This window comes from Pipistrellus hanaki, assembly GCF_964339955.1.
Source record: "Pipistrellus hanaki genome assembly, chromosome: 8".
NCBI classification, from domain to species: Eukaryota; Metazoa; Chordata; class Mammalia; order Chiroptera; family Vespertilionidae; genus Pipistrellus; species Pipistrellus hanaki.
In genome coordinates, this window is record NC_140510.1 from 78,752,890 (window position 1) to 78,780,114 (window position 27,225).

Below are 27,225 nucleotides of genomic sequence, written 5' to 3' on the forward strand. Positions count from 1 at the left end.
CACTAATGAATTTTGGGCCATGTAAACAAGTTTCCCATCCCAGGCCTCAAAACCACCAGTGTTCTCAGTCAGTGCTTATCTTAGGTAGCCTTACTTGCTTGTGAAGTAGTGTTTTATATAGCAATATAAAAACACCCTTGAGAGAAACACTTTGAACACCTCTTACACCTTTCTTTATAAAGACTAGTTTTAACTCAGTCCATATCACTGGCTGTGAGAACATGAGTCTATACTAACTAGAGGCCCGATGCATGGAATTCATGCAAGAGTAGTCCTTCCTTCTGGCTGCTGGCAACAGCTCCCTCTGGCACCCGGCACCGAGGCTTCCCTCCAGCTGCCAGCAGGCTCCAGGGAGCCCCAGCTTCATCTGGAAGGTCATCTGGAAGGTCGTCCGGAAGGACGTCCGGTCTAATTAGCATATTACGCTTTTATTATTATAGATTGCTATAGATAATACGAGGCACTGCGCATCACATATATACCTTGCTCTGCATAGATACTGAAGACTACTTACAAGGTTCTTTTTATTTTTTTGGTTAATCTGACTCAGAAACAAGAAGGAAAGCAGAACCTGCCTTTGGAGGCCATGACCCTCGCACAGCCGTTCAGCTTCGAAGCCTCAGCACAGTGTTAAAGCGCCTCAAGGAGATCATGGAGGGGAAGAGCCAGGTGCGGTCTCAGCGCTTTAGAAGGTTACTTATAAGCCCTCACATGGGTTCATGCTGCTCACTGAAAATGACATAATGTCCTTGAAATCAAGTTCAGTTAGTACTTTTATCACCTTCCCCTCTTTATACTTAGATGTTCTTTTGTGTTCTGTTCAAAACACAAAAACAGCTTTATTATTTGTGTGAAGTTTAGGGGTCAAGCTCCTTTTTTTTCTCTCATTGCTGTCCAGTGGAACCCAGCTTCATGTTTGACAAGAACATCCTTCACTGAATGCATTATAAATCTTGTCAGGTCCATGTCTGTATGTGTGAGGATGTGCTAGGCTCTCTTTTCTGCTCCATAGCTTCATTTTTTTTTTTTTTTCTATTCTTGAACTAATACTCAAAAATTATTGTAGCTTTAGAAAAAGTCTTGATGGCTGGTCATGTAAGTCCTTCAGTTTTGTTCAAGAGTGTCATGGTCAGTTTGGCTCTTTCCATTTCCATATGAATTCTAGGAATAGCTTTTCAATTTCTGCAAGAGAAACTGCATAAAATTTTGCTTAGCGTTGCATTTGCTATTGAATCTTCATCAGTATTTTCAAGAAGCCTTCACCTATCTTGTTACAGGATAGTGACCTGAAGCAGTACTGGATGCCAGATAGCCAGTGTAAGGAGTGCTATGACTGTAGTGAGAAGTTTACAACCTTTAGGCGCAGGCACCATTGCCGACTGTGTGGGCAGATATTCTGCAGTCGTTGCTGTAATCAGGAAATCCCGGGAAAATTTATGGGCTATACAGGTAAGTGCATGTTACTGACAGTTTTACAACTTTTACACATAAGTATAAAATAGTTATAATACAGACTGATATTAAGCTAATTTTTATTTTAGTGTGTGAGCCGTGGAGAACACAGAGGTCAGAGAGACACAGCTTTGCTTTTAAAGGCTTCACAGTTGAATAACAAAGTAGATGGGGATGTTTATAAATAGAATAGCAGACAGGGTATCATAGATGCTATCAAAAAACCCTAAGGGCATTAACATTTATTACACAAGCTGGTTAGAGAAAGTTACTTACGAGTTTATATTACTACGAGAGTTTTCATTTTACAAAATACAGAGGTTTTCTTTGAGCATATGACTGTGCTTTAGTAAATTACATCTCTCATTCTTTCATAGTTTTAGCAGTGTAGAAGTTTTAATTATTTGTTGAAGCAGGAAAAACTAAACAATGGTGTGTGAATTTATACAGTGGTATTTGAAAGTGGAAAGTGGGCAGACGGATGAAAACACTCTAAGCATCTCATGTTATTTTTATTATTATGCGGATTTTCCTTTTGGCTTTATTTAATTCTTTTTTCACCTAAACTGCTACCGAGTTTTAGACCTGAGTTATCTTTCATCCAGATTATGGCTATAGCCTTTAAAAAGATTTTTTTACCTTTAGTTTTTTTTTCCTACCTGTAATTCACTTTTCGTACTCTAGTTGTATTCTTAATTAAATTAAGTTAAATGCTAATTTGATCGTGTCAGAGTATTCCCCTGCCTAAAACCCTTTCAGAAATCCCATTACCCTTAGGATAAAATCCTGTCATCTTAATATGGTCTGTGTGTTAATTTTCTAGGACTATCATAACAAAATATTACAAACAAGCATTATTAACATTTTGCTTAAAATACATCCATAATTTAATAAAACTGAGTATTATATTAGTAAATTTAAAATGAAAAATAAAATGAAACAAATAAATTATACTTGGTAGTAATTATGGTAAAAGTTGACTGTGAGAAATCTTTTTGTTCTACCGTAGCACTTTTCTGATGTTAATGCTAAAAAATTTAAGGTTGAATTATTAAATAACATGTTACTTGCAAAGTTTAATTATCTCACTTTCTTTTTTAGTGTACTAAAATGTGGAATAACACAAATAATTGTTACAGAAAAACAGTAGAAATGAAAACTTACATTTGGGCAGAACTATATCCTAAATGAAATTACAACATTTAAAAGTATTAAGTAACCTACTTGTTTGTCCTCCCGAGAATATTTTATTTCCCTTCTAACTTTCACTATAAGCATTTTCTTAACAATCCCGCCTCCCCATATTTCCTATGATTTGTTTAAAGCAATGCCCCCTTGTGGAGGCTACTCTTCAGGGCTTCACAGTATATTGAGACCCGAGTAACATTTGTTTCTTCCTTCCTTTCTGCCTATGGAAAATATGTTGTTTTCACTTGTGTTGGTTTATTTACCTTATTTAAATTTTCTTTCCTTGAACCTTCTGTCTCTCATTTTACTTTTTGAACCTTAAAAAATACTTTTAATCAGAGTTTTCTATCTTCTGTTCTTGAGTGATATTTTCTTAACTTGTTACAAATACTTGAGGTAATTTATATACTTGAATGAATTTATCATGGTGATGGTTTTTAAAGTATGTAACTGAGCTAAAAGAATTATTTTACTTTATTAAAAATATTTTCTGGTCCTTACTTGAAGACATTTCCCTTTTATTAGATTAACTACTGACCCAAAGATTTAATACACCTGTTAAGTAATACATTGTTGTTACTTGCTTTTTCCTTTTTCCTTTCTAGGGGACCTCCGAGCGTGCACATACTGTAGAAAAATAGCCTTAAGTTACGCGCATTCCACGGACAGCAATTCCATTGGGGAAGACTTGAGTGCTCTTTCAGATTCTGCTGCCTCGTTGTCTGTACTTGATCCTGGTGAGCCCCGAACACCTGTTGGGAGTAGAAAAGCCAGTCGCAACATATTTTTAGAGGATGATTTTGCCTGGCAAAGGTACTGTCACTTAAATACAATTTTATATTTGAGAAATACTGATAGTCTTGTGCCCTGTGGTGCTTTTAGTTAACGTTAACTTCTTTGAATTGTTAACTAAAAGCACTTTGGATTGTTTCCTGCATGTTCCCATTTTATCCTTTTGTTTGGCTTGTCTCCAGAAGGGTCAAGAGGGTGTTTATGCACAGTGATTATAATGACTAATTAAAATGTCAAGAGGAGAGATTTTATATTTTACTTATTCACTGTTCTGTCCCTGACACCAAGAACAGTGTGAGAACTATGTATGATCTATCAGGGGTCTTCAAACTTTTTAAAGTGGGGGCCAGATCACGGTCCCTCAGAGAGCTGGAGGGCCGGACTATATGAACTACTAATTCCTACTGTAACACCTCGGCTGCGCTCACTGCCCAAAAAACCTGGCGAGCAGGATCAGACTCCTCTGCGGGTCGCATGTGGCCCGAGGGCCGTAGTTTGAAGACCCCTGATCTAGATAATATTTGTTGAGTAGACAATAGAAGTTTAGGTCAGTAATTTCTATCATAGTCTTCTAATGAGGATGTTCATGAGATTTATAGTCACAATATTTCAAATGAAATTAGATTATTTTCCTTCCTAGGGAACAGTTCATGTTTTTCCATCTGTCTACATATGCTACACTGCCTGGTAGTGAAGGAAGTTACCAACTTTTTCTTGGAAGTTATCTGCAATTGTTTGAATTAGAATGCTGGATTCATCAGTTTCTGATTGTTTTCTTTAGCTAAATTGTTTTCTTGTGCATAATACCAATGTGGCCATGCTAAAAAAGAGCTTAGAGTTTTAACTAATATCTTTCTGATTAGTGGTTATTATATTGATTGCCGCTTAAGGGAATGAGGAATTAGTATGTAACCAATGAATTTAAGCAGTGGTCAAAATGAATGAATTATAGCTACATTCCACATATATGTACCTCAGGGACATAATGTAGAGTAGAAAAGAAAGTCACATTTATATCCAGTAATTATTCTATTTACATAATGTCAAAAAAATATACAGAATAAGCACACTGTGTAGGGATACCAACATTGGTTAACTTAAAGAAGAGACTGATAAATAAGGAAATTTACAGTGGTAGTTTCATTGAAGGCAGGGAGGGGGCAGCATTGGGTAGGAAAACTTGAAAGTCAGTGGTAACGTTCTCAAATTGCTCCATGGTGCACTGGTGTTTGTGGCATCATGATTTTTTCTTAATACATATATAGTTAGTATTTGTTGATTTCAGAGAGGAATGGAGAGGGAGAGAGAAATAGAAACATCAATGATGAGAGAGAATCATTAAATGGCTGCCTCCTGTACACCCCACACTGGGGATTGAGCCTGAAACCCAGGCATGTGCCCTGACCGGAAATTGAACTGTGACCTCTGGGTTCACAGGCTAATGCTCATCCACTGAGTCACGCCAGCTGGGCCATCATGATTCTTTGTATGTTTCATGTACTTTATAAATTTTAAAGATCCATTCTACATTTAATAAAACAAAGCATAGGAATTCTTTAGTTCTTGCTTATGTTAGTTATAATGTCTTTTAGTTGTACCTGGCCCTGTTGTGTGAACCCAGAATTAGCAATGCAATTTAATAAACCAGGTGTGAAAGCATCCTGAGAGATGTAGGATAGATGTTAAAGGTGAGATAATTTTAGGTGTTGTGCTCATTGTTAATGTTCACTCTTTTTTAGTCATCATATCTCTGTAGTAGACACTGCTTTCTCCTCTTGACAGATGTAGATGCTGAGGTTCAGAGAGATGGCGCAATGTACTCAAGGTCACACAGCTAGGAAGAGGTAGAGCCTTTACTTGGAGCTAGGTTTGTCTGGCTCTGGAGTGCTATTCCAGTGGGTAATGGCGACTGAGAATAAAATAATTGAGCTCAGGATTTCCCCCCTAAGTCACATCAGTATTGTATTATTCATGTAAGAAGGAATTTTTTAAGTAGCTGTCCCACCAATTTATTATTTTAATGGCATTCCATTTACTTAATACATTCTATTATATTAGTCTTTTGGCATTTGATATATTTACTATAAAAACTATTGTCTTCCCACTTTAATTAAAGGAAGGAAACAAAAAATGGCCCATAATCTCATTATTACAGTGGAAAACAATCTATTTTTCAGTGTTGAAGCATTTCATAGAAATTGGGTTAGTTTGTTACTGTTCCAAATCATCTCAAGTTTTTCCTTTTTTATTTATAGTTTGATTCATCCAGATTCCTCAAATACTTCTCTTACAACTAGACTTGTATCTGTGCAAGAGGATGCTGGGAAATCTCCTGCTCGAAATAGGTAAGCCGCATGTGGCTTGCGAGCTGCAGTTTGCCGATCACTGGGAGAATTTCTGGATGCTATTCTCCCAGGTTTCCCCAATGATAAAATCATAAATAGCCATCAGAACTACTTTTACAAGTACCCTTAACATTGGCAAATAAGCATTTATCTAAAAATGAATGTATTGATGACAGATTTCTAACTGTGTTTTCACTTTGTGTTTTTATTTCCAGATCAGCCAGCATTACTAACTTGTCACTGGATCGATCTGGTTCTCCCATGGTGCCTTCATATGAGACATCTGTCAGTCCCCAGGCTAACCGGACATATGCGAGGACAGAGACCAATGAGGACGAACGCAAAATTCTTCTGGTACTGTTCCAGCATCTTCGGCCCATAGCTAGTTCTGATCATAAAGAATGTTTATCTCTCTGATTTTTCTTTTTTTAAGGAATGTACAATGACATAGCCAGTTAGCATATAATTACTTAGGGTAAATAATTAGCTAAAGTTTAATTTTATTAGTATCATCTGAGAAATTGGTCAGGCATTCCATGCTCATATATTGCATTAATATTTTCTTGACCCCTTTCATCTGGCAAAATCAGAATTCAGCGTCTGCCTATACAATGAGAGAGCTTAACTTTTTGTTAGGTCCTAGATTGCTATCTAAACTTTAAAACATGTTTCTCACGCACATGGAATGCCTTCAGACATTTAATACTGTATGTTTATATGAGATAATTATCAGTTGTTTGTTGAATTTATCTGTGTGTAAAATACTATGTTCAATCATGAGAATGATTCAAAGAAATGGAAGATATGGCTTCTGTCCTCAAGCTTGCAATCCAAAAGGTAGATAGGAGATGGATGGGTAGGATCTTAATAGTAAAAGAAGTAATACTTTAATTTTATATATATATATAAAAGAAAGATCATTAGTAGTGAGGGAGGAAGTCAGGAAAGAACTTACACTGAAAGGCTTGGGCTGGACCTGGAAGGATGGAATGGACTGGGGAAAGCAAACTGATTTACAAGTGTGAGGAAGGTATAGAAGTGAGAATAAGCATGGCGTTTTTTATGGATTGAGGTAGGATTTATTAATTGGGAGAAGGATTAAGTTGGAGTCTGTGGACAATGAGAATGGAAAGTTATTTGGGGCTAATGAATAACTTATTTATTAACTGGTGGAAGGCGATGAATTCAGTCTCTACAAGTTTAGATTTGAACCTGCAGGCACTGAGCAACATTGGAAGGTTTTCTGAGATAGGAGTAACCCATTGAAGGCCTTTCTTTAGGAAAAGTCACCTGGCAGTTGGGCGTAGGTGAGACTGGTGGGAATATGGTGAAGGCTGCTAGAAACATTTACTCTAGATTAGTGTTGCTGGCTGTTCAGTCCCCTCCTTTGCCTCTCTCCTCAGAGGAGTATGAAAATGTGTGCTTATGTGACCAGGAAACTGATCATATATGCCATTGACTGAAAACACTCATTCGGGATAGTTGTTTTTTGGGGTGGGAAGGGATCGGGGATAGTAGGTTTTCTTTTTTTTTTTTTTTTTTTTTAAATATATTTTATTGATTTTTTACAGAGAGGAGGAGAGAGGGATAGAGAGCTAGAAACGTCGATGAGAGAGAAACATCGACCAGCTGCCTCTTGCACACCCCCTACCGGGGATGTGCCCGCAACCAATGTACATGCCCTTGACCGGAATCGAACCTGGGACCTTTCAGTCCGCAGACCGACGCTCTACCACTGAACTAAACCGGTTTCGGCGGATAGTAGGTTTTCAAGAGAAAAAGTTTTATTTGGAATTAGTGAGCTGAGTTTAAGCTTGCCCCATGCAGGTGGCATTTCTATTAAATCGTGTAAATTAGCTATACAAAAACACCCAAATTGAGTGTTTTTCTTCTTAATCTAAAAATCACAAGAAAGAATCTGAAAAGGTATACAACACCCTACTCAGGAGTAATTACTTGCTTACAATGTGACTTCAGGACAGCGTTCAGTTGAAGGACCTGTGGAAAAAGATCTGCCATCACAGCAGTGGAATGGAGTTTCAGGATCACCGCTACTGGCTGCGAACGCATCCCAACTGCATCGTGGGGAAGGAACTAGTCAACTGGCTAATCCGAAATGGACACATCACTACAAGGTAATTCTAGCTCAAGAAAGAAAGCCCTTTGATACTATGTATTACCTAGAGGCCCGTGCGGCTGGGGGGAGGGGTGGGGCGGCTGGGGGGAGGGGTCGTGGGATGTTGGGTGTGGCCAACGGGTGCCCCGATTGGGCCGGTTGGCCTCTGCAGTGCACATCATAGCAACTGGGCATTCAGGTCGTTCTATCATTCCAGTCACTTGGCTTTTATATATATAGACTAGAGACCTGGTGCGTGAAACTCATGCATGGGGTGTGGGGAGTTGTGTCCCTCACCTCAGCCTGCACCCTCTCCAATCTGGGAACCTCTCGAGGGCAGTCGGACATCCCTTGCACAATCCAGGACTGCTGGCTCCCAACTGCTCACATGTCTGCTTTCCTGATTGTTCCTAACCGCTTCTGCCTGCCAGCCTGATCACCCCTAACCACACCCCTGGCAGCCTGATTGATGCCTAACTGCTCCCCTGTCAGCACGATTGTCCCTAACTGCCCTCCCCTGCAGGCCTGGTCACCCCTAACTGTCCTCCCCTGCTGGCCTGGTTGCCCCCAACTGCCCTCCCCTGCCAGCCTCATCGCCCCTAACTGTTTTCCCCTGCTGGTCTGGAGCCCCCCCCCTCTCCCCCAAACTGCCCTCCCCTGCTGGCCTGATCACACACAACTGCCCTCCCTGCAGGCCTGGGTCCCCCCCCCAACTGCCCTTCTCTGCAGGCCCGGTCTTCCCCAACTTCCCTCCCCTGCTGGCCCTCTATGGTGGCCATCTTGTGTCCACATGGGCAGCCATCTTGTGTGTTGGAATGATGATCAATTTGCATATTACTATTTTATTAGCTAGCATTTTCTTTAATGAGGACATATGGTTGTAGATATAAGGGGAAGCAATGCTCTTTTTGAGAAGGGTTTGCTTTCTGCATTTGGTGTGTGGGGTGCCAATGAGTCAATCCTCCTCCCTTCTGGGTTTTCACTGGTAGAGGACAGAGGCAAAGAACCCATTGGGGTCACCAGTCACTTAATTTATTAAAAGCAGAAGTGTGCAGTAATCCCCAAACACAGAGCTCTTTAGCTTAGCAGGATTGGGAATGTACTCACGACCACAGTTGCTTCTCTTGCTCCTGTTCCCTAATCTGGCCATTGCAGTCTCTCCTGAGAATTGGGTCCATACCTACACTGGGGTGCCTCAGAGATTTGTTACAATCACACAAATCATTTGTAAAAAAGAGACAGATGGGTCCTGTTGCCTTTCAGGGTAACATGTTCCCTAGTTTTCTCCTTGCTTGGATTAGCCACTTTTCTTCTCATGAGAAGAAACGAGAACGTAGTGTGGGAGGGAGGGAGGGGGTCAAAAAAAAAAAATCAATAAAATATATTAAAAAAAAGAAAAAGAAAAAAAAGAAACAAGAACGTAGGAAGAGAGAAATAGCTTTAACCAGCGTAGCTCTGGGTTCCAGTTTTGGTTATCTCTCTGTTTAGCTGTAACTTTTAGTCAAATTATTCAATCTTGTTGAGACTGGACCTCTCAGTTCTAACTGGACCTCTCAGTACTGTGAAGAAGCCATAAAGTTGAAATGAAATGATGTGGCTAAAGTGTTTTATAAATTGTGGAATGCCATATAAATGCAATGTGTTAATAAGTGTCTGTGTAGGTACAAAGCACATATATATAATATTGTAATATTTGGTATTCTCATCAAGACTATAAACTCCTTGTGAGGAGGAGTCATACTATTCTCAACCTTTTTTTACTGCTTTTGTAAGTACAGGAGAATGTATTCATTGAGTACTTAAAAAATGCTGGAAACAAATGGAGTTTTGTTAGGACTGCCTTGCCGGTCGTCTGCAAATTGTGGCTCGTGAGCCAGCCGCAGTTTGCCACTCTGTTGACTAATGAGTTTGCCGACCACTGTCCTATACTGTGGCACCTGGGAAAACCTTTCAGTTTAGCTTTAAATCATTCTTGTTTTATCCCTTACCTATCCAAGGACCATTTAAAATTGCAATTCTGCTGGGGATGGGAAAGAATTGTTTATGTCTCAGTTTGTACCTGCAGAGTTATTCTGACTGAGTTTTAAAAGTTTTCATTGTTGTTGTTAATGCAGGGCACAAGCTATAGCCATTGGTCAAGCCATGGTGGACGGACGCTGGCTGGACTGTGTCAGTCACCACGACCAGATCTTCAGGGACGAGTATGCGCTGTACAGACCGCTGCAGGTAGTTTCCGTTAGCGCCAGTGGGAACAGTGCTGGCTCCTGTGAGGTCTTCCTTCAGCAGCAGGAATAAAGAGTAGTTGAATTACCCAAAGACTCATTTCTCTGTTTTTTCCTTGCTGTTGGAGGAAAGTGGGAATGTTATTTTTACTTGATAGGTAGTGGTGATAAAAAATAAATCAAATAGAATTCAGTTGCTCTGTCTTTTCTCAAGCTTGGCCTTGTGATGTTATCATTGCTTGTCATTTATCTTCAGTGGTTTTCAGTTTTACTGTGTCTGTGTTTTTAGGGCTAAGAGGGAGTATATATAACCAAGTGATTGAAAAATTTAATCAGTAGGTATTGATTGATGCATTGGCAGTATTAAATTGTATAGCAGTGATAAAACCATGAATATTCTTTTATTTATTTATTTATTTTTTTAAGAAAGTGAGAATGTTTTAAAGATAGAAATTTTAAAAAAGAGATTTTCACCCTGGCTGGGTAGGTCACTTGGTTAGAGCATTGTCTTTATATGCCAAGGTTGTGGGTTCTATTCCTGGTCAGGGCATATAGGAGACTCAACCAATGAATGCATAAATGGGTGGAATAGCAAATTGATGTTTCTTTCTCTCCCCTTCATCTTTCTCTAAAATCAATCAATCAATAAAAAATGTCAGAGTGGAATTGTCAGCATGATGTTGGTTTATAACTATGTTGCTTTTAACTTATTTTTAAAAAACTTATTTAGTGCTTAGTATAGCAGAAATATTGGGCTGGGATTCATTTGCAGTGTGATAGCCTCGGTGTTGCTATTGAAGGTGCATTTCTAGCTCCTGTGTTGATCCTCGCAGAGCACAGAATTTTCCGAGACCCCTTCTCCGGACAGTGACTCAGTGAACTCAGTGGAAGGACACTCTGAGCCATCCTGGTTTAAGGACATAAAGTTTGATGACAGCGACACAGAACAGATAGCTGAAGAAGGTGACGATAATTTAACTAGTGAGTCTGACTTTCAAATATTTTAGTTTTTATGACTCATTACTGTATATGTGTGATAAAATGAACGTTTTGTTTGTTTATTTACTTGAAATGATACTACTGTAAGATTTATGGCTCCAACTAAATGTAAACATCTGATAGTAATCTTTGTCCTAGATACAGTATTTTCTAAAGAAACTTGTTAGGCTACTGGCGTGTTTAGATTTTGCCATAGTCTCTAGTTTGCAGCAGCTTAAAAATAACTCTGAGCTAATATCACAGCAGACAACTTTCTCACCTCTTCACTATGATATCAGACTTTCTGCAGAACCTCCAATATACTTCTTCCTTTAAAAATTCATTTCACATTTAACTTGATCAAATTGTATGAAGTCTACACAGAAGTACGTGAAAATACTGTATCCATTTTGGTATTGCACATTGGGCTTGTATATTAAAAAAACATCTTTCTCCTTTCCTCCAATACCCTGATGAAACCCATTTTTTGCTCCCCTCCTCTCCCTATATGTCTTTCCCCTCCCCAACACTAAAAGATTCTGCCAGTCCTAGCAAGCGCACCTCAGTCAGCAGTTTCCAGTCCACAGTGGACAGTGACTCAGCCGCTTCTATCAGCCTGAACGTGGAGCTGGACAACGTGAACTTCCATATCAAGAAGCCCTCCAAGTACCCACATGTGCCCCCTCACCCTGCTGACCAAAAAGGTAGGAGGTAGTCACCATCTGGAATCCAAACGCAGGCTGGAGAGCCGGGCCGCAGGATCTCGTGCCAGCTGGTCCCCCTGGCTTCCTCTTCCCATGTGGCTGAGGGGATTTGGTGTGGGTTTTATTCCACCCTCTCTCGTTTTCCCCACCTCCTCCCCACCCTTTTTTTGGTTGGTTCCTTTTATTTCTTGTCTTCTCCCTTCGTACCACTCCCCCCGACCCCCACTCCAGTTTAAAGGAACTACACCTGACTGCTCTTCCCTTAATGTGCAACTTCCAAGGTGGTATTTCTTTGCATTTATAACATGGATGTTCTGCTCTATTCATTTCTCTTTCTTCATTTAACATTTTAAGGCCTGTTCGCTTGTGCTGTTACCCAAAAGCTTATTTCCCTAAACCTTTTCAGATGCTTGAGCTGGATTGTGGGAAAGTCATTCACATACTCCAAAACTTCTTTCTACTACTACTTAACTCTTTATGTATTTACTCTATTTATTAAACAGTTTTCTTCTTTACAAAACGAATTCATTCTTCATTCTTAGTTACCTTATTTTAGACTTTAGTCTACTAACTCAAAAATAATAATGGCCATATTAAAAGAAATTTTGTGTAGAAAGGAAAATAACGTAAACTCTAAAATCTAACATAGCAACTCATGAGAAACGAAATGCTTTTAAAAAATGGGTGAAGAGGTTTACACTTTTGGAGGTAATTAAAAACCAATTTAAGATTTAGTACTAAGGTGGCATTGTATAAAAGTAAATACATTAGTAAATAAATAATTGTGGGATTTCATTATGTTATAGTAACTGAAAATCATTATAAAGATGAAGCAACATACCCCATGATTTTTTCCTGAGTGTGAATTTTTAGCTATTAGCTCTCTGAAGCAGAATTGTCTGCTCAGATGAGAAGTGCCTGCCTAACTCTTTACTACTTCCTATTTTGATCAGGAAAGAGAAGCTTTTGAACTTTAACAACTATGCTAAAATAATTGGAACCTTTCACATTTCTGCAACAAATTTCTCATAATTGTCAGTATTATCCATTATCTACAAGATATATCTTATTTAACAATAGAAATTTGACAATAGACATTTAGAGAGGGTGTGAGCAAAGAGGAGACTTGAGTGGCACTGACGATGAGTAAGATACTCATCTTTATGGGCGTCCTCAGAACTGAAGTTGGAGAAATGGTGAACATTTGGGTGAGTATAATAGGGCAGTGAAGCACACGTGGCATTGTGTGAGAACTAACTGTGGACTGTGGTCCTTGGAGGATATTGGATAAAACCTTTGTGATACAAATTACAGATGTGGGGCAGAGGTGGGATCTGTCATGACCACTGATGTCCGTTCTCTGGACATGTATGTCTGTTGGCAATTTCAGCTTGCTGAAAGTAGAGTCTGAAACCCATTTTGCAGATGATTTCACCTCTTGGAAAGTTAAAGTTTTGAAAATCATGAAGAAAGTGACCCAAACTGTAAGAGAACATGTATTTGGTAAATTACAGAGGTAGACGAAGTAATTCCTAGAAGAGATGGGCTTAGGGAACTAGTTATGAAGGTAAAGGAAGGGCCCTTGGAACTTGGGATGAGGGAGCTAATGGTAAGGTGTGTTTGTGTGTGTGGGGGGGGAATGCAGGGAAAGGCATGGGAATGCTTCCGGGAGGGAGAGCCCTTGGCTTTCCTAAGAGTTTTGAGGACAGAGATTTTTTATTATTATTTTTTGGGCGGGGGGGGGGGGGGGGGGGCGGTTCCCAGGGAAAGATCTTAGTAGAATATTCAGTAGCCTTCCAGGTGTGTCCATTCAGGGTTGTGGTCGTCACTGATGGATTGCCTGGCACCTGGGCAGAGGGCCGTATTCTATGTAGTGGGTCCCGATAGCATCTGTGGCCGGTTTTGTTGCTCATCTGGGCCGGAAATACAACTGAGGCCTAGATGTTATCTCCAGGGAGGAAAGGTCAGGAGGTCTAAACTGATATGCGAGGGGAAGAAAAGTTACCCCGGGGCAAGGTCCTAGGTGACAGTTGACAGTTTCTTGCTGGGCACCTGGGGCTTCCCACCCTGGTGACCTGTGCCTGGCCCTTTGACCTTGCTTTGCCTATGTCTGTCTAACAGCCTATAGCTTCAAGACATTGAAAATAAATGTGTAAGCAGTATGGTTGCTATAGAGAAGAATGAATGCCCTTATTTTTTAAGAGATGCATGCTGGAGTATTAGTGGTAAAATGCAATTTCAAATGGTGTGTGTGTCGGGGTATGGGGGAGACTATATGTAATATGTAGAGAGAAATCAGATTTTGTCAAGTTAACAATGACAGAATCTAGGTGAAGGGAATATAGGATTTTCTGGATGTTTGAAATTTGTCATTTAATTTTCCTGGAGTTTTCGTACATACATAAGCTTTAGTGTGAAGAGTAAAGCTGTGAAAGCCAATACATTACTTGAATGAACAGGGGTTGGCATCACTCATTTCTGTGAGAGAGATGTAGGAGCCAAGTGTAACATCTGTTTGAACTTGTCTATGTACTTCGTTTTATCATAGACTAGTGGCCCGGTGCATGAAATTTGTACACATTAAAAGGGGATTAATTAGAGGAAATAATTTAATATTGCTATTTGCCCTTTCTCTATAATAGAAGTGTCAGAGATAAAAGAAAATTAGTAAAATGTATATGAAAATCTTCCTCCTGTCAGAGTCTGGGGCACATCATGGGACTCAGAGTCAAGTCCCACCCACCTACATGCGCCACAAAATAGCGTGAGACCCAGACCTGGCCAGCCTCCCCTGCATTGGGCTAGATCCAGACCCAGCCAGTCCCATCCTTGTCAAGCCTCGCTGGGCAGGGGACGGAGCCTCAGGTTCCCTGGCCTAATGCCAGGACGGGGTGGGGGGGCATGGCCTGAGGTCCCCCAGCCCAGACTGGGGTGGGGTCATGCCTTGAGGCCCCCCGTTAAGCCATGCCAGTTATGGGACATGGCCTAAGATGCCCTGTCAAGCCCTGCTGGGTGGGGGACATGGCCTGAGGTCCCCTTTCAAGCCCCCCTGCCAGGCAGGGGGTGCAGCCACAGGTCCCCTGGCCCAGTGCTGGGGTGGGGGGAGCAGCCTGAGGTCCCCTAGGCCAGTACCAGGATGGGAAGCGCACCTTGAGGTCCCTGTCAAACCCCATGGGGGCGGGGGAGGGCGTAGCCTCAGGTCCTGCTGATTGCTTGTTAAGGCTCCTTATGGGAACTTGGCCTCAGCTGTGAGTGCAGCCATCTTTGTGACAGAGTGATGGTTAATTAGCATATTCCCCCCCTATTAGATAGGATGGAATGGCACACTTGTATTTTCTAAATAAAATAGAAAAGGCTTTTAAATAGAATTTAAAATATTTTCTCTGCTTTCTTGTTTGAAGGATGAGCATATTGGCTTATAAACATTGACTTTTGAAATCTGTTTATAAATGAGATGTACCTGGAAAGAAGTTTTTGGACAAACTACATCTTAAAGCCATAGTTGGCAAACTGCTGCTCTCCAGCCACATGCTGCTCTTTGGCCCCTTGAGTGTGGCTCTTCCACAAATACCACGGCCTGGGCGAGTCTATTTTGAGGAAGTGGCATTAGAAGAAGTTTAGGTTTAAAAAACTTGGCTCTCAAAAGAAATGTCAATCGTTGTCCTGTTGATATTTGGCTCTGTGAACTAATGAGTTTGCTGATCACTGTCTTAAAACATTAATATTCAATTGGTGTGCTGCAGGAATTTTTAAAACAAGCAGTACCTGACTGCTTATGACACTGACCTCTTTTCCCTTAGATTATCAAATAAAACAATGACAATAGCCAGTACAATAGCCCTTTAGTGTGAATGAATCAAAATTAGACCCTTTCCTGGTCAGATCAGCAAAAAATATATATTTTCTGGTGTGCTGCAGAATTTTAGTAATTTGTGTGCCACGAGATGAAAAAGGTTGAAAATTGCTGCCATTAAAGGACTTACAATGCACTGTGGTTTAATTTGCATGCTAGAAAGAACCCCACTTGAACTGTGCTTGGCCACAGACCTTCGGAAAAGTTCATGGGGAAGTAAACATTAAGTTTCACTTGTAAGAAAAAGATTTAACATTCTAAAAATTCTAAAAGCACATTCCTAGTGTGTTCAGCAGTTATTGCAAACAACTATTTGATAGTGTTTGATTAGCATTTTTGTAAAACTAAACTTCTAATTAAAAAACGAAAAAAAAAAATCCTGAGTAATTATCTTTATTTCCTGCCAATATTACTTGTGTATTAATTTATTTTATAGCTATTTTGTGAAATACAAATACACCATGTATTATTTTATCAAGTAACTTCTCTCTCTGTGAACCACCGTGCGTGTAGACAATCAATATTTGTTAAGTAATGCAGTTCTACATGAGAAAAATTATGTAACTTTTAGGCTTGTTATGCAAATTTCTAAAGATTTCAGTTTTCATAAACCGTTTCAGTTTTGATAAGGGAAAAAAGTCTGTTACAGATTATATCTAACATTACTGTTTCAGGGCTCTGGTGAGTGTTAATTCAAATATGTGAAGTTTAGTATGAAGTGGGTGACACAAGTTGAAATATACGTTTTCGCCTAAAGCTTTCTTGAATCTGCCGGGCGGTGATGGGTTTAAGTGTGAGTCATCTTGGTGTGGGTGTGTTCTCTGTATAATTGTGCTGGCACGGCCTAAACCCCTCCTTCCTTGCTCCTCTCTCTCTCTCCCGGTATGCAGAGTGTCTGATTTCTGACGGTGGAGGACAACAGCTCTCAATAAGTGACGCCTTCATCAAAGGTAATTTTATCCAACGCTGTCCTTGCAGTGTTTTCTCTTTTGTTCACGAGGATATACTTAGATCTAGCACATCGATTGGCACAAAGGAGGGACTAAAAATATGGTTATTTTGGTGTCATTGGAACAATTTTGAGTATGTGTAGTAACTGAGACTATTGAGACTCAAGAATATATTCTTGGGCTTGGTTTGCGAGAAGGTCTCTGATGTGAAAAGTAATTCCTCAAGAGGCCATTAAGTAGAACTTGAATTGTATTCTTTCATAGGCATAAGTAATTTATACTCTCCTATAGCATGAATATAATATTAAGTTTTGACCTATATATTGTCAAACTTGTCAAAAAGCCCACAGGCAGACCTCATCCACGAGGATGCTGCTTGCCCTGTGAAGTTGGGGAGGGAAGTAGGCAGAAGGGGGAGTAAGGACTAACTCTGACGATCAATTTTTGGGAGACAAAAGGAGGTATTGAAGAATGCAAGTCTTTTCCTACAGCTTTCCTACTTAGCTGACTGTGGAGTAAAGAGTCCTTACTTAATTTTTTTTACATTTCACAGTTTAGGCCTCAGGTAATGGGAGGGTTTCAAATCAAAGAGGGACTAGGACAAGCTGATACAAGGGAGGGAGGCCCCTTGCAGCTGATCTTATAACTTAGCAGCTTTCCTAAAATTCACCTCCAAGCATCTGGCTCAGCGAGAAGTTTGTGGACCAGCGTTTACGTAATTGAAATGTGCAGTTCTTGTACTCACGTGTCGTGGATACGGGATGCATGCTTTACTGTGTCGTCTGTGGGACTGTTTGGTTAAAAGTTTTTTTGTTTGTATGGTTTGCTTTAAAGGGGAAAGGATTAGATAGTTTTTGTAAGCATTTCCCACCTCTTTTTATTTATTTAATCACATTTCAACCTTAACTTAGCATATTTTTTGTAAAACATTTAATATTATCTATTATTTTTTTAAATCTGGATCCATTTCTATTCTTTTAAAAAATGTAAGGCTTGTACAGCGTTTTAGATAAATTGTTAGTTATTCTGTTTCAATGTGTCTTTATAGCTAATTTTGGGGTCTGACTTGTAAATGTTTGGCTAAAGAGAAAGCCTGTGTCCCCCACATTGAAAAAAAAGCGCCCTCTGGGATGGTCCAAACAGACTTCTGCCCTGTCCCTGCTGGTTCGGCCCCCTCACTCACATGCTGCTCTGTCACCATTCACATTTCTGCTCATGGTAGCTTTCAGTTCGTAGCTTTTGAGGGAAGATTAACCCCCTTCCTTTTTAATCTCCCAAAACAAAAGTACTAGAAAATCTCATTTTATTTGCTTTTCAGAAGCTGTATTTATAATTATTGGCTTGAGAGTATTACTTGCTTATGTAAATTTTTTTCATAGTTCTGTTTCTGATTTTAGCTGTTGCAAATATTGATGACCTAACAGATTTAATTCTTTTATTTATGTATTTGTATATGTCTGCCTTTTTACACCAACAATTTGAATTGCCTAACTTAAAAAAAAAATAAAAAAAATAAATTATGTGTAGAATCTCAGAGGGAAGAAGGCAAGGGAGAGTGGATGGGCGGGAAGGGAGCAACCAAAGAACTTATATGCATATATGCATAATCCATGGTCACAGACAGTAGGGTGGTGAAGGCCTGGGGCCAGGGCGGAGGAGGGCTAGAAAAAGATTTAGAAAAAATGAGAAAATTATGGCAGCCTCTAAATCATAGGTTGATGATGTAAAACATGATAATAAGTATAATTCTCACTGTACACTTTACTCAGAGTCCTTATTTAACCGCCGAGTGGAGGAGAAATCCAAAGAGCTGCCTTTCACGCCTTTGGGCTGGCACCACAACAACCTGGAGCTGCTGCGGGAGGAGAATGGAGAGAAGCAAGCCATGGAGAGGTTGCTGTAAGCAGTGAGCTTTTTGTTTTAACTTCCTCCTTCAGTAATCTTCAGTGACTTGACAGGCATATGTGTAGTTCTTTTTCTTTATAAAAACAAAACAAATATTTTAATAAAACAAGAATCCTAAACTGTGCCTGTCTGTCCCTTCTGCAATCTATGTGTTAAGATTTTTATCAGATTGAATTTTTATCGGAATTGAAGATATTCACAATTTTATTTATGTCTAGATCATTAAGGTGCAGGTATAATGAAAGGATAAAATTGACCAGGAAGACTTTATCTGTGAGCCTTTCTTTATATGCTTACTAGAGGCCCAATGCACGAAATTCGTGTAAGATTAGGCCTGCCTTCCCTCTGCTGCCTGCCCAGCTTGCCTCTGGCACCCGGGACCGGGCTCCCCTCACAGCCCCAGCTTCTCCAGTCTAATTAGCATATTACACTTTTATTATCATAGATTTCTCTGTAGACTGCCTATTGCATCTTCAGAATTATTGTCTCTGTCAGTATTAACCATGCAAACTTCTTTTTTGTAACATTTTTGTAGTTCAGCTAATCATAACCACATGATGGCACTACTCCAACAGCTGCTCCATAGTGAGTCATTGTCACCATCTTGGAGGGACATCATTGTATCGCTGGTCTGCCAGGTCGTTCAGACAGTCCGACCTGATGTGAAGAACCGCGATGATGACATGGATATCCGTCAGTTTGTCCACATCAAAAAAGTGAGTGGGATCCCAGATAGGGGAGGGTGCAGGCTGGGCTGAGGGACACCCCCCCCCCCCCCCCCCCCGTCCCATGCACAAATTTTGTGCACCGGGCCTCTAGTAATACTGTAAGTGTGCTAGAACATGCCTCCATTACAGTTTGTGACATGCATCACAAAATATTTTTTCTGAGTTGGTTATAAAGCACATTTGGAAAGGATTATGCAGTTAGACTGATGTAAGGTTTAATTACATAATATTTCACATATAGCTGTGACAAGTTAGTTACATGTGCGCTTTCAAGATTTATCAGCTAAGCTGAAATGGAGATCTTACAAAGTGGCTTGTAAGCAAGAACATCTTCCAAAGCTAGCCCTTCTCTGGGTAACATTGTTGTAGTTTTTGAGAGTTTATATGTCCCGAAGCTTCTTTCTTAAATACTCAAATGCCACCAAGTACCTTTGAGAGAACAGATGTGCTCTAGGGATATTTTTACAACAAAGCAGAGTGAGTAATACAAAACAAAACAGTCCATCCGAATCCCCCTGAAAAGTATCATGAGTAGCTGGGGAGCATTCTTTAATTCTCAACTTTAATCCTCTTGTGTTTACAGAAGCTTTTGGTTTTTGGTATCTAATTGGTAGCAAACAGCAGATAATAAAATGCACTCATCAAACCTAAATAAAAGAAATAAAATTAATTCATTAAATACAAGGGTCATTACCATGAGGGTGCTAGACAAGGAGGGGGAGGTTTTTCTGTCTGCTGTATTTGTTAGCAATGCACTTGAAGGGCATGGAAGCCACTCAGGAAGTGAGAGGTGAATGGGCTAGTGAGGTGTGGGATGAGTTGGGAACCAAACAAATATAGTTTCCTCCTTTCTTGTTTCCTCTTCTGTGGTGTGTCATGTGTGAGAAGGCTTGCACTCAGATTACTGTCACTGTTCTGAGGAAAAGCAGTGGGTAATTGCTTTATTTAGATGGTAATGGAGCACTTTATGTATTTATACCAGTGTTAATAAATGGAAACCGGATGTATAATAGTGGTTTTAATTGCCAGGTTGCACCAATTTGTTCACTCAAATGTGTATTTTAAAGTACCAGATAGTTCTTTGGAGAGGGGGAGGTGTGAGAATAGACAATTGTGTTAGATACCATTAATTTTTGGTTGAAAGGAAGAACTATATATCCTGAAACTTTCTGTGATTTTATTATGTAATAGATAAAATACAAAGTGGAAATAAATAACAGCATCTTTTTGACTGGAATCTAAGGATGTATAATTGAATTTTGTTGTTTTCTTGTTTCATCAGATCCCAGGTGGAAAGAAGTTTGATTCTGTGGTTGTCAATGGATTTGTTTGTACCAAGAATATTGCACATAAAAAGGTAATATGACTTGTGCCAAACTAATAAGTTGCAATACCCTCCTCATGGACATAAAGGAGAAAGGACATTGAGGAGCAGCTTGGCAGTGTATGCCGGGGGGCGGGGGGGAGCAAAATTTTGGAGGTTCAGGGTAGGTCCTCCAGAAATTCAGATGATTGGGATTGGGAAATGGAGTTCATCAGAAGAAAGATGGGAAGGGAGGTTTAGGCTTCCAGATCAGCACATGATAGGATACTAGTGTCATTTCTCTCCTGACCCAGCCTCAGTCTCAGGGATGAGGTTTCTCTATGGGACTGGAGTCTTTTCAGAGGACTAGGGCTGAGCTACAGAGTGTCACTGGGATTTTGTTATCTGTCTCACTATCTCACCTTCAGGCCCAAGGCATTTTCTGGCACTGCACTGAGGAGTGGGGTGAGGTAACTTGGTTATTAAGGAAACTCAGAGATCCCCGGGTGCAAGATGGGAATGGGAGGGGCTGAGGGCAGCAGGCCAAGGGCTTTGTAGCCCATGAAGTCTCTTACACTTTATTCCGAAGATCACTTGTTCTCAAAGTGTAGTATGCATTGGGATCATGGATAGACCTTGTTAAAAATGTAGGTTCCTAAGCCCCTCCCCTAAAGAGTCTCACTCAGTAAGTTTAGGGGAGTGGGAGTGTGGGAAATAGGGGCAGGACGGGCTGCTGTTAAAGTGGGCATTGGTGGGGGGGTGGGGGGGGTTCCCCATGTCATTGTTGATCCTTACCTTTTGAGAATCCAGTAACCTATAATACACTAGAATCCTCAAACCTCTGTGCTTCAGAATCACTAAGGAAGCTTACTGAAACCTCTGTACCTGACCCCACCTCTGGGAGTACTGATGTGGTTACTGTGAGAACTCAGGCAGATGTCTAGCTTAGGGTCTAGAATCTAGATGGATGAGCTATTGCCCTGTCTTCACTTTTCTAAGCAGAGACTAATACTTTATTTTTTGTAAGGCATTAAGTCGTAGTAGATAAATAAAAGTATGCCTGGATTTGATATTTCATGGCAGTGATCCAAAGCCAGTAGACCTACATTGTCTTTCTAAAATAGTACATTACCCATTAAAGTAGTCCTTTAGACCAGTGTTTTTCAACCTTTTTTGGGCAAAGGCACACTTGTTTCATGAAAAAAATCACGAGGCACACCACCATTAGAAAATGTTAAAAAATTTAACTCTGTGCCTATATTGACTATATATAAAGTAATTCTCTTGAATAGGAATCAAATAAACACAAAGAAAGTATTTTATAATTACTTTATTATGAAATATTAGGTAAACAAAATAGTGAAAAATTATAAAATTCTTGTCTTGTCTGCACCTACGGCACACCAGGCAACATCTCGCGGCACACTAGTGTGCCGCGGAACAACGGTTGAAAAACGCTGCTTTAGACCAGATTAATGAGCTCTGTCGAACAGAGGTGAATTTGTTGCGTTCTTCCCCAGAACTGAAAATTGTATGAGGGGGTGGTAGAAGCATGCTTGAATGAGTGTCTTGCCCCACTGCCCATATTTAGCTAGTCTTTACTTCGTAGTTTCTGGAAGAGCCCTGACTGTAGTTCCCTTGCTGGTGAGTCACTGTTCTCAGGACAGTTTGTCAGCTGGGAGTCTATATGCTTGGTCAGTCTGAAACTCCATTCCATTGGAGCATTCAGGCTGTCTGCCTGTCTTCAGTTGCATGGTTAGGGTATATTGGTTGACTGCTTCTGAGGATGCTTTAAGGTGTTTTTTAAACTTCTTATTACTCAATTGGCTTGCCGATATATGATGCTTTGAAATTTATTCTTTTAGAAATATATTCAGGAAGCATTTTAACTAATTTCTCCCTCCTCTACACTTCTTGAGTCTTTGCAAAGCTAACTTGGTATAAGAGATACCAAGTCTGGGGCTTAAAGACTCCCAGACTTGGTATCTCTTATTGCAGTGTTAAAAAGAAGATAATATTTACTATTATCTTCTTTTTAACACTGCAATAAGATTATAGTGGACTAGATTAAAATAGCATTAGTGAAACAAAGCCTCATTTTGTAGTGCTTTGAACTAACTTATTTGCTTTGAAAAATAAGAATACCACAAAAGAACTAAATGAGAGTATTTTAATACAAATATAAGAGGAATTAAGGACATAATAAATTTGAAGTTATGATTAAAGAATGTCTATAAAGTACAAACTTTAAAAATTTAACAGACTGGTGTGTTGTGTTTTTTTGTAGATGAATTCTTGTATTAAAAATCCCAAAATTCTTCTATTGAAGTGTTCCATTGAGTACCTCTACAGAGAAGAAACTAAGTTTACTTGCATTGACCCTATTGTGCTGCAGGTAAGAACGTCTCACTGGAACAAGAACCTAGAAGGGTATTTGTACACTGTGATGCCTGATAACTCCTACAACTCCTTCCCGCTGTGAAATCTGACAGGCAAAGAAACTTGATTGCTCTTATTTTAAACATTTATTAGAAAAGACATTTTCCTGTAGTACACTTTAAAAGGTTACCAAAAACCTGTCTCTTCTCTAAGGGTTCAGAGTGTTAAAGGGAACATAATGACTTTCAGGGAATATATGAGGTAAAAGAGTGAAAATCCAATTCTGGTTTTCCTTCTCACTTGGGTCATTGATTTACTTTAAGGATTTCTCTATCTTACCAGGTTTCCAGTAGCACTACCTGGTTTTTATATAGCCTTTCTCTTCATACACATGTTCTTAGAACGTCAGTTTGTTTTATGTGCCATTAGTAAATGGGCATAATGTCAGATGGAAGTTGTGTTGGTTTCCATGTGGTTCTTCGTAAGTGAGGGGACCCAGAAAGCTTAGTCGGAGTATAACCCTCCGCTCTGTGGCTGCACCTTCTGACTCTGCATTAGTGATTAAAAGGGAGCTGCTGCCCAAAGGCTCCCTCCCAGGAGCTGTTACTCCTCTGCTGCTCAGCGCTCTATGCCAGCTGTGCCGCTGCAGTGCTTGTATACATTGTGAGTCTCCCTGAGGCAGCCTCCAGCTATGCTGAGCAGCCTGCCTAGGCCGTCCCAGTTCTCTCTCAGGGTACCAGTTATTATTTTTGTTAGTGCCCTGCATATGAAGTGGCATAGGTTTTTAAATTTTCTGCTCCAACTCTTTTTATTCCATAAATGGTATTAGTTTTAATTTGTGATTTTTCAAAATGGGATACTTTCAGAAATGTGTATATCTTATTAGAGCAGAAACACTTATATTCAGTTCCAGAAACAATTAGGAAGAACATTACTTGAAAATTCATAGGTGATAGGCACATTTTTCAGAGAGTGGAAGGCACGATCACTTTTGAACTGAATCCATAGACACCACCAGAAGGAACTGTCTTGTGGTGAAAGGCAGCAGGGTTGTGAAACTTTGACTCTCTGCCCTGTTGCTTAATGAACTCTGTTACCTGGGCTGTTTTCTTGTTTGGAATTTAGCCATGTTTCAATAAAAATGAGAGTCTTTGACCAGATATATACCAGTTTTCTAGCTCTGACTCTGTGGCTTTTCAGGGGAGAACTGAAATAAGGAATAAGGGGAAATACAATTATCATTCATGGTACTCTGAGGCTGGTTTTCTGGATCTCACCAACAGTGTCAGCAAAAAAAGATTTGATCACAACTACGTTGATCGTAATACACATCCTGGTTGCAGAGGTGGTACAATGTGTAAAATTGTGCATCTTGAAACTGATGATCTAGGTAATTGAAATCCACAATATAATTTTCAAAAAAGTTATACTTAAATTGATCTGCTTTATTTTAACTCCATTCTTGCAGTCAGATTAACAGACTAAAGTCTTTACATGCTAGAGAAGCATGCTCTGAGCAAATATGTACTTAAGCAACAGGGCTTGATTTGTATAGCCTCAAGCATCCTGTTCTGAGGTGCTGTAAGACGTGGCTTTAACTCCTCCTGCCATATTACAGTTTTTAGATGGAGTTGATAGAAAATAGCATCTGATTTGATTTTTTCCTTCCTCCCTATTCAGTTGTGGAATAACTAAATAATCAAAGAAGCTGAAAAGTAGATAGAAGGAGGAAGATGAGAAACCAAGTACAAGGAGGAAATGAGTCTATATCTTTACACTGTTTTCACCGGGCCCACCCTGTAGGTCTCTTGCCACTGCTCTCTTCCATGCTCATGACCTACCTCCTGATACTCTCTCGTTGTGGACTCGGGCCCAGGCCTTTTTTTTTTTTTTTAATGGTGTCTAACGTACAATCGTTATAGACTTAAAGGCCCGGTGCACAAAACTCATGCGCTGGTGAGGGGGTGGTGTCCCTCAGCTTGGCCTGAGCCCTCTCACAGTCCAGGACCCCTTGGGAGATGTCCACCTGCCGGTTTTTTTTTTTTGTTTTTTTTTTGTAGTTTCCCTCTAATGCACCCAGGTATTATTATTTTTTTTTCTCCTCACAGTCCTCGCAGTCTGGGACCCCCCCGGGGATGTCTGACTGCCGGTTTGGGATCGGGCTGAAGTTGGCAGTTGGACATCCCTCATAATCCAGGTTCCCTTACTTCTTATCACTCAGCTTGCTGCTCCTTAGCACTGCCACTGAGGCGGGGGCGTCTCCTGCCGCCGCTGCACTCGCCAGCTGTGTATACCCTGTGGGAGTGCATTGACCACCAGGGTGCAACTCCTGCATTAGCGTCTGCCTCTGGTAGTCAGTGCACATCATAGCAACTGGTTGTTCTGGTCGTTCCACCCTAATGGTTGCTTAGGCTTTTACTATATAGACTAGGAGCCCAGTGCACGAATTTGTGCACTTGGAAAGGATCTGTGGGCTATGAGGCTGCGGTGGGCACAGGGGAGGGGTCTAGGCCCATCCCCCACGCCCCCACCCAGCCCCTCCTGCCATGCCCCCCGGTCCACTATCTACTAGCAGCCCCGCCCGCCACTGCCTCTCCCACGCGCTGACAGCTCCGGCCTCACTCACACCCACTGACAGTGTGGAGCAACTGGGGCCAGTGCCAACAGTGGGTGCCAGCAGAGGCTGCTGCCCTGATCATCCCTCAGGAGCAGGGGGAGGTGGAGAAGTCCTCAGGGGAGATCAGAGCCTGCAGCCATCCCTCGAACCCACTGATGACACTGAGTGATGTGGACTGGCACCAGCACCGGCAGTGGGTGTGAGTGGTGGCTCCGGTGCCAGGAGTGGGTGCGAGCACTGGGTGGGGCCATGGCACGTGGGAGCAAAGAATTTTCAGTAACCACCAGAGGCTCACCTGATGACAGTGACCGGCAGGCATCTTGCCTGGGTCTGGCGTCCCCGCTCACCTCCAACATCCTGCCGCAGCTGACACCCACCATGTTCATGCTCTGCCGCCTGCTGCCGATGCCCACCACGTTCCATGCGCATCCCCTAGTGGTCAGCGCATGTCATAGTGACTGGTTGTTTGGTTGTTCCGCCGTTCGGTCTATTTGCATATTAGGGTTTTCTATATATTGATGATTTGAGTTGGAGTGGGAGGAAATGTATTTGCCATTTCTGTACCAGAGGACAGAAATTTGAATAAAGTCACCTTGTACTTTATTGGAGCTCCACAAATAAATTACTTTTGTTAAGAATGGGAAATTAGGAAATAACTTCCATCAGTGAAGCAGTGAGGTGAGCAGAAATATAATAGGGCAGGTTCATTGAGTGACTAGTCTCTTCCATTGTTGGTGGCACTGACCAACCATGAATACAATCTTGCTCAGCAAACACTTTGGGCAGATGGCGCAGAAGTGACAAACATGCTCACAGGCTGTTATTTCCTGTCTGAGCCTACAAGTTTTAAGAAGCAATTAATGAATTATATTGTTTTAATTCTGGTATTTATAATACTCATTTGCTTGAAAAATAAACCTTTTTCATGAAAATTGTATTAAGAATTACGTTTTAATTTTTAACTATAACTGTTCTAGGTAGAGTATGATCTGTTGAAAGAATGAAATTGGGAAGTAGCTGAGAGTATGTTAGAGAGTTATTTATACAGATACTTAAAAAAAAATAGTTGCTCTGGTTACTTTCAGAATGCAAAAAGGGGGATACTAAAAACACTAGAAATTGCTGTCATTTTAGGGGTCATAAGATTAGGGTTTTTTGTTTTGTTTTAACCTCTGAGAACTAGCTAATTGGATTCTTGGTTTTTATAGTACAGGTTATTAAGAATTAAAATCTTTCAAGTAGTACTTGTGAGTTGAAGAATGGAATTTCTCCTGAACTCTTTTAAGCATAATCAGCAGTTTGGAAAGATGAATAATATTCTTGGTTGTGTTTGAATGGACTTGCTTATAGACTTATTTATGGATGAAGAAAACTTCAACTAAGATTGATATTAATAGGCAAGCCATGCTGACATTTTAATGTGTAGATCTTGAATTGTACCAGGTATAATATTTCTGATTTTTGTCCTTTAGGAAAGGGAATTCTTGAAGAATTATGTTCAGCGAATAGTTGATGTTCGACCCACTCTGGTTCTAGTAGAGAAAACGGTATCTCGGATTGCCCAGGACATGTTACTGGAACATGGCATCACTTTGGTCATTAATGTAAAATCAGTGAGTTTTCTTACTTTTCTGTTATTTAAATCACAGCTTTTGATTGTATTTGCATGTGTGATAGGGACGCAGGGACACTG

The 27,225-nt window shown here is 40.4% G+C and overlaps 1 protein-coding gene across 11 annotated transcripts in view; it reads left to right on the plus strand.

The window, feature by feature from the left end:
* The window catches only part of PIKFYVE (phosphoinositide kinase, FYVE-type zinc finger containing), a gene marked incomplete at its 3' end in the record, with an annotated part of 66,109 nt that overhangs the window by 9,786 nt on the left and 29,098 nt on the right, over positions 1–27,225 (plus strand). For 7 of the 11 annotated variants that reach the window (XM_084892925.1, XM_084892934.1, XM_084892930.1 and 4 more), the window contains 15 exons: positions 551–669; positions 1,278–1,449; positions 3,246–3,453; positions 5,688–5,777; positions 5,993–6,131; positions 7,755–7,912; positions 10,008–10,119; positions 10,949–11,096; positions 11,630–11,797; positions 16,541–16,600; positions 18,370–18,499; positions 19,041–19,221; positions 20,516–20,590; positions 22,824–22,931; positions 27,005–27,145. In XM_084892925.1, the coding sequence (XP_084749051.1) occupies positions 551–669; positions 1,278–1,449; positions 3,246–3,453; positions 5,688–5,777; positions 5,993–6,131; positions 7,755–7,912; positions 10,008–10,119; positions 10,949–11,096; positions 11,630–11,797; positions 16,541–16,600; positions 18,370–18,499; positions 19,041–19,221; positions 20,516–20,590; positions 22,824–22,931; positions 27,005–27,145 (2,009 nt within the window). Of the gene's footprint in view, positions 1–550; positions 670–1,277; positions 1,450–3,245; positions 3,454–5,687; positions 5,778–5,992; positions 6,132–7,754; positions 7,913–10,007; positions 10,120–10,948; positions 11,097–11,629; positions 11,809–16,540; positions 16,601–18,369; positions 18,500–19,040; positions 19,222–20,515; positions 20,591–22,823; positions 22,932–27,004; positions 27,146–27,225 lie in introns of those variants that run through there. The other 4 variants (XM_084892935.1, XM_084892926.1, XM_084892932.1 and 1 more) reach the window with 3 other exon arrangements.